Raw genomic sequence first — 7,938 nt, forward strand, 5'->3', positions numbered from 1 at the left:
AGGCCGTTCGGCCTCCCTGGAGCGCTCCCTTTCCCCCTCGGAGACCCCAGCGAACCTGGCTGTTCTCTTACAGATACCTTGCCATGTCTGGGTTTGACAGCTTCAACACAGACTTCTTTCAGACGAGTTACAGTATCGATGACCAGACCCAGTCCTATGATTACAGTGGAAGGCCGTACAGCAAGTAACTCCTGCATGTCTTTTGAGCTTGTGTAACGTGTGCCTTGTGCAAAGCCATTCAGTGGCGCTGCTTTAGCCACCGAGCCTGAGCTAAGATACTTCTGGGGCGGTCTGCGTATTCAGGAAAGGATTGGCATTTCTGCCAGCTGCTCTTGCCTGTGGTGTTGCTCTGTGTTTTATGAAAAGCGTAACTTATTCTATAAACGGAGATATAAAGCAGTTGTATGTTGAATACTCTGTCCTCTACATTTAAAGCAAAGATTAGAAAATTGAAAGAAAGTTTACATGAGTAATCTTAATTATATGAATAAAGTTTGCGTCTTAGGGAAAAGCAGTACGGCTGTTGTGTAAATCACTCGGGGAGTAAAAATTAGTTACAGCGTCACATAAACGAGTCGGCAATGTCAGTGGTGATTCCTGGGCTTTAGCAGGGAAGCGTGCTGACGTTTCTAGGTCAGGGGAGCTCTCAGGAGGCCTTTGTGAACTTCCAGTCTCAGGCAGAGGGTTTTGGTCGGTTACGTGACCCGTGTGATCCCTGCGGTAGATAGAGCAGGTCGATGCCTGTTTGTGCCCTGGAAAGGATTACAGGGCTGATGAGGTTGAACTCCACTAACAAAAGGAAATAAAGGAGAAGGAATTCTGGACTTTCCTTCTTTATATTAATATTTTTTAAATATTTTGATGACATTTACTGAAATCACTGTAGTCAGACTTGGAAATGGTTGGTGGCAACAATAACTTATGGTTCTGTTCCTAAACAGGCCATAGCTTTGATGAAGCTTTTTTTTAAAGGTAGAAATGTATATTTTTTATACATACAAAGTCTATAATGAAAGCATTCTGAATACACTATAAATTGATTTGTTAGCAAATAATTGAGAATATGTGAAATAGAAACTGAAAAATCACACGTTTTTTTCCACTGCATCATGTCCTGTAGGTCATAATGTGTTTAATGCCCCTATCACAATTCCTTTTTATGTCATAATGCTTCCTGATGCACATGATGCCTAAGCAAAGGGGAAAACAAGCTCACCTTTTAAATGTGGAACAGATAGTATTAGCAACTTCGTTCTCTAATAGTGAGTTTGCAGATAAGCATTCTAAATAGCGAATTAATGCTGGCATTAAATGAGATGTCAGTAGTAATTAATGGACAATATTTGAATAAGTTTGAGATGTAAAATTTTCCTACTTTTATATAGGTCTACAGCCAGTAGTAGTAATTCAGTCAATGGATAGCGCTCATTTCTCCAGGCCTCTGACTTACAACAAAAAAGCAATACTAGCGTATGTAGTGAGAATTATCTTGTTTAGTTTAACAGTATTGTTGATAGAGTTTGTATTGACAAGCGTGGCTCTATGCCTAAAAGGCCTGGATCCCAGTAGGGGGAATCATCTAATGTGACTTCTTGAAAAAGAAGAAAGTATTGTTTGCTGTGACTTATTTACTGAAAATAAGCTTTGCTTTTGCGGGGAGGCATTTAAAATAAAATTCTGTACCTGTCCATAATGCAATGTCGTTCTTTGTAGGCAGTATGGAGGCTATGAATACTCTCAACAAAGTGGATTTGTCCCTCCAGACATGATGCAGCAGCAGCCTTACACAGGGCAGATTTACCAGCCAACACAGACGTACACTCCAACTTCGGCACAGTCTTTTTATGGAAGTAATTTTGAGGATGAGCCTCCTCTATTAGAAGGTATAACTTATGCTTTGTGGCCAAAATCCAAAACTCTTCCCAGTTTGGGGATAAGTTGCGTAGCAGGGTGTGTATTCCCTACTTCTGAAAGTGCACACTTGATTTGAAATTCTCATTAGTTTTTTTTATTTATTTTGTTATATGAAATACATGTTCCTGAGTGAACTTCTGCAGTTTTAAATTTGTGCTTTATTACTTCACAGCAGCTGTTCTGTGGAAGATGTAGTCAATTAAATGGATAACCTGACTTCATACATGACAAAACACTTACTATTTCTGTTGTTGCAAATAATATTTAGAATTGCCCACTTTTTGTAAAATAAATCAGCGCAGTTAATTGTAGTTGATTCTTTGGTTAGAACTGAAATCTTTCATTGCTAAAGAGGAACGCTAAACACTGCAGAAATTCCTATGTAGAATACAGCCTGTGCAGAATGCCGGAATGGATATGTAATTACTGTCTGGATTGATGGTTTCAGTTTCCAGCCTATAGCTGTTATTGTTCAGTACTGAACAACTGAAGAAACCCTTACTGTTACAGGTTAGAGAGGTATTTGTGATGCCCATCACCTATCCCTATTCACGATACCTTTCACTCTGCTGTGCTTTTTTTGGTTTCTTCAAAAAATTATTTTCTTTACCCAGCTGCATCCCAGGGCCTGAATTGGGCAAGTAGGAACTGCATTTGTAACTAGGTTTTGACGCACAGCTGTGGTCAAACTGTATGGATGGAGACTTGAAATCATGTCTAGCTGCAGGGAGCTGCAAAACTCCTTGTCATGAGACACTGAGTGTTAAAAGGGGTGGGTGGTTTTTTTAGCGGGCTCAGTGGCTGATTTATGAAAGAGAAATCTGCTGAGGGTAATTAAATACAGAGAAACTACTTTGAATTAGAAGTCCTTTAGCCAGCAGTCATTGGAGACTTGGAGAATCTGCATGTTCTTTGCTTATACTCTTCCATACATATCTGCTTTTGGCCACTTACAGGGACAGCGTGGGTACTGGGCTAAATGAACTTTTGGGCTGAACCAGAACACTGCATTGATGCTCTTACCTTGTCCTTTAGAAATCACTTTGTCACTTCAGAGCATTTGAGACCTGGAGTCTGTGGAGGCAGCACACTCAGCAGCTTGAGGAAAGATGGAATGACTCCATTCTCTGGTCCCCATAGAAATGTATCTAGAGGAGATTTAAAAGTGGAGAGGCAGGGAAATCGGAGTGAAGCAAATGGGGGCGACAGGAAGGGAATACATGAAACAAATATGCATAACTCTTTTCATGTAACTTGTAGAATTGGGGATCAACTTTGACCACATCTGGCAGAAGACACTAACAGTGCTACACCCGTTAAAAGTAGCAGATGGCAGCATCATGAATGAGACTGATTTGGCTGGACCAATGGTCTTCTGTCTAGCTTTTGGAGCCACATTATTACTGGTAAGATATTGATTGCAAAGTATTAGTTTGTGCATTAATATTCTTGGAAACACTGGGAAAAAAGCCAAGTTACCTGTAGGTTTATTGGAAGTGACTTGGCATGGAGGCCAAAAAATCCCGACCAAGAATTTGTAGCTGTGTTGAAGAGGAGCTGGGGCTTCATAAACGGCTGATTAAAATTAATGGGTTCGCTATCACTTTACGTCACTGGAGTTTGAATCCAAGTCTTTGTGCTTGGTTTTTGCATGGCAGTTACTTTAATGTAATTCATATTTCTTTTCATGCTTTGCTTTTGAAGAATATGGCTCCCTTTTGTCACAGGAGCGGGTGTCACCCGTGTTCTCAGAGTTTTACCTGTTTGGGATTTTTTTTATAGATTGAGGTGTTTTACTTTCAGAATCATAACTTGTCTTTTTGCAGCATCTCTGTTCTGTTTTATCAAGAATCGGAACAATGGACACATTAAATATTTGAATATTTATTTTGTTTCTTCATTTAGGAGTTTCTTTTATTTTTTAACTCTTACTGTGTTTAATATTCAAGTCTATGACTCTGTTTTGTTTCATTTCATTGTATTTCTTTGCTCCATACTCTTTATTCATTGTTCTTTACTGCTATTCAAGAGGCGAGGAAGCTCAAAATTTATGTGTAAAAAGTGATTTCATAAGTGCTGATATATTAGGCGTGACTTTCGGTATCAAGAGTCAGTCTGGTAAAACACAAGTAAACCTGCTTTCAAATTGTTTATATTTCTTAATGGGTTAGCAGCTGTTGAAGCCTGGTGGTTTTTTTAGTTCAGCTTAATTGAAATAAGATTGTGCTTTAATGACTCAAAAGTGTCAATTATGAAATGACAGAGTAGCAGTAAACAGTCTTCCTTGTCATTGAAAGCTTCAATATTTTTAATCATTATTTTCCTGTAATTGTCTTCAGGCACTGCTTTTAATTTTTGCCTAAAATTTCACATTGCCATGAGACTTAGAACACAGTGTTTTGGTACCAGGAGGACTTTAAGCCTATTTTAATAAGTAACCTTTATTTATGGAAACTAGGCCAGTAGAATTAATTAACATGTTTATAATAGATACATTTGAATGTTCTTTTAATAAGAAATTATCACTTTCTCCCGTGTGCTTTTTTTTAAAAAAAAAATACATTGAATGTAGTCAAAGAAAACAAGCTTAACCTAGCAAAAAGATTACAGCAGATATGATTGCTTTCTATAGCGCTGGAGAAAGAAGAGAGGGGGGTTATAAGTAAACTTAGTTTGGAAGTTAGCAGTGGGAGACAGAGCTCGAAGCTGTACACCATCGGAGCGTCAGTAGCTGCGTGGCCCTGTGTTCCTGCAGGGGTGGCCACCGTGCGTTGTGTGTGTTTTGGTAGATGTTATAAGGGAAGCATCGATCTCATCGTTGGAAGAACAGATGATGACATAGGATACCTACGTTTTGAAATAATGCACGTATGCTTTCTGCATACTTGTTAGCAAGAAAAGTTCTGACTTTTGACTTGTAAAAATCTACATGAGTTAATTCTGCCATTCGTATACAGTGCTTTCCCAGAAACAGCTGAAGCTGAGCTGTCATTTTTTACAATTTACATTGTGGTATAACTTTGTGGAGTCTATCACAAATTAAAGGACTTTAGCTCTGGATTAGTCAGGAAGTTCCTGAATTACAGTTTTTTGGTCTTTATACACTATTTCTGTAAAGGTTATTATTGAAGTATCAATTGGCATGAGAAGTTTGTTGATTAAATCCTAAAGAATTCGTAGGCTTTTGCAGCCCAGATCAGAGAACAGCAATTCGATCGAAATCTGTTTATTGAGATACGTAAAATTAGGCTAAATGTGCTTCCTGGGTGCCTAGAATATACAGGTGTCCTGGAATTCAGGTTGCGGGAAAATGCCGCCTGTTGGATTTGAGTACGGGAATTGGGGGTGTGGGACAACAGGAAAATGAAGATATTCTGTAAACATTCTTTCCTTATCCCTTTGCTTGTGGGAGGCATCACTTCAGGTAACTAACATGCAGTACTCTGCTTGACTTGCAGGCTGGGAAAATTCAGTTCGGTTATGTGTACGGAATAAGTGCAATCGGATGTTTAGGGATGTTTTGTCTCCTGAACTTAATGAGCATGACGGGTGTCTCGTTTGGCTGCGTTGCCAGTGTCCTTGGATACTGTCTTCTTCCTATGATCCTGCTTTCCACTTTCGCAATTGTATTTTCGTTGCAGTAAGTACATCAACTTTATAATTTGGTAATAGATTCCTCTCCTGTGAGATAGTGAAAGAAGTTATTAAAAGGAATTTTCATATTCAGTGATGAAGCTGCATGTAGTTTGAATATGACAGGAATTTGTAGTAAGGATAAAACCATAAATATCAACAGTCTTCAGGTATTTACAGGTGAATACTGGTTTTAGCTCTAAGTCAATTAATGGCTTTTAAATACATAGAGTGAAATAACAATATCAAGTTTGTTTTCAGTCAGCTTTGAATCTCACAAATCTCAGTACCCGTAAAGTTTAAAAGTAATTATAATTTAAGATGCAAATTTGAATTTGACAAACAAAAGAAAATCAGTGTGATTCGTCATAGCTACATGAAGTTAGGGACTGAAAAGAAAGAACCTGCTACAGTTCCTTTACTCAGCGCTTATACATTTCATATGCACAAAGTTTATTTGGGTTTTTTATGCTGTCGTAATTGAATAATATCATTCTGAAGTCTTTACTGCAACTATTTCTTTTCATGTCAAACATAAAAGCTAAAGTTCATCTTAGAATCTGTAAAAGGTGCCAGAAGGAGTCCCGTTAGGACGCCTGTAAGTGTATATACACAAGTCTTACCTGAATTCTCTTTTTATTTCTGTCTTTACAGGGGGATGATGGGGATTATTCTCACGGCTGGAATCATTGGCTGGTGCAGCTTTTCTGCTTCCAAAATCTTCATTTCTGCCTTAGCAATGGAAGGACAACAACTTCTAGTAGCATACCCCTGTGCTTTATTGTATGGAGTCTTTGCTCTCATTTCTGTGTTTTGAATAGACTGTCCAAACTGTTGGACTCCAGTGGGCCAAAATGAAAACATCAACTTGGAACACTTAGTTGGACCAGAAACAGCTGCAAACAGCTGTGTAGTGTTGCTGTCACAAAACTTAGACCTGTTTTGAATCATCTGGAACAATGAAAACAAATGTCTCGTGTTCACTTTTTTAGGACTTTGAATACTGTTTTCAATTGACCTGATGTGTCTATAGCTTTAATAAGTGTTCGTGCTTATCAAGTTAATGTAATTTCTTTCCCATTCCTATATCTTTAGAAAAGTAACTTTTGGTTGTTTATTTGAGGGTTGTGTTTTTTGTTTGCTTTTGGTTTGTTTGTTTAGGTTTTTTTAGGGGAGTGAGGGAGGGAGAAGGGTTGCAGTTATAAATGGATAGATTTTTATCCGAAAAAGTTAACAGAAATGCAGATGCCATAGATTTGGGGTACTCTTTGAATACATCTGCAGTAATAAGAGGGAACAGAAAATAGGTTCCTTACCAAAAGCGAAATGCACAAATGAACACAAGCTATTAGGGTATTTTCTATATTTTAACAAATATACTCTTAAGCTCCTGGGTCTCATTTATTGGTTCATTTGATGGGATAGTATTTCAGGATTTACGATACTTAAATTATGAGTTAGAAAACAGATACTTAAAAGTTAAAGGGATCTGTAATTCTGTGACACTTGAAATATGAATACATTTGGATGTCTGAGTAGCTATATGTTAACTTGGATTTCTGAAGATGACTTTAACTAGAGTTTCTTTTCCTAATGGTGCACATACAAGTAGATGAAGAGTAATCTCTTTTGCAGTACTTCCAAGAAAACCACCATTTTGAAAATGTTATGCTTGTCAGTATTGTAGTTACTGTAAAATAATTTAAGGCATATTGATTAAATTTTCCTTAAATTTTGAAAAAAGTGTTTGATTTTTCTAATCTTTCTTTTTTAATGGCATTCAGTGACTAAAATAGAAACTTCAATATTGAAGCAAAATCATATTTAAAACTGTTCAGTTGGTGGATTTGATATTTGCTTCAGTCACAAATACTTAATCTGACGTGAGAAGCATAATCTAGTTTCTGATGTTAGTCACAAGAAGCTTTACAAGCCTGAGAAGTGGGAAAGCAAAAATGGTTGTGCTTCACATGAGCACTTGCTAATTCTTAAAATAAGCATGAAAAGGATACAGATATTTTAACTGCTACTGGGGAGGGGAGGTTCCTTATGTGGATGGTAATTCTCTGCCCCCGCCTTGCAAATGCAGAAGCTCTAACAAAGCCCTATATTATAACTACCTTTTCTTCAGCAGTTTAGTCCAAGGGATTTAATTGAATTGAGTTTAGCGCAGGGGTTAGTCTGATGTTCATCTGTCGTGTCCGTGGAGCGACATATTCGTAGACGTCAGGAGTTGAATCACTGGTCAGACGTGTTCTGTTAACACCCTCTGGTAAGACTTGATGTGTGAATGCATCTCCAAAGGAAAGCTTGCATCTTGGTGATATGGGAATGAATCATTTCAAAGGCTCAGTGCACATTTTTGGTCACTCTTCCCTTGCTTTTGCACAT

General features: G+C 37.9%; 1 protein-coding gene across 1 annotated transcript; it reads left to right on the forward strand.

The window, feature by feature from the left end:
• The first annotated feature begins 80 nt into the window (after positions 1-80).
• Positions 81-6,670, forward strand: YIPF5 (Yip1 domain family, member 5). Its single transcript, XM_009890566.1, has 5 exons — positions 81-184; positions 1,714-1,883; positions 3,175-3,320; positions 5,373-5,554; positions 6,202-6,670. Exons 1-5 carry the CDS (start codon positions 84-86, stop codon positions 6,362-6,364), a joined length of 762 nt encoding a protein of 253 aa, XP_009888868.1. The 5' UTR covers positions 81-83; the 3' UTR covers positions 6,365-6,670.
• The last annotated feature ends 1,268 nt before the right edge of the window (positions 6,671-7,938 follow it).

This window comes from Charadrius vociferus, unplaced genomic scaffold (assembly GCF_000708025.1).
Source record: "Charadrius vociferus isolate BGI_N301 unplaced genomic scaffold, ASM70802v2 scaffold370, whole genome shotgun sequence".
NCBI classification, from domain to species: Eukaryota; Metazoa; Chordata; class Aves; order Charadriiformes; family Charadriidae; genus Charadrius; species Charadrius vociferus.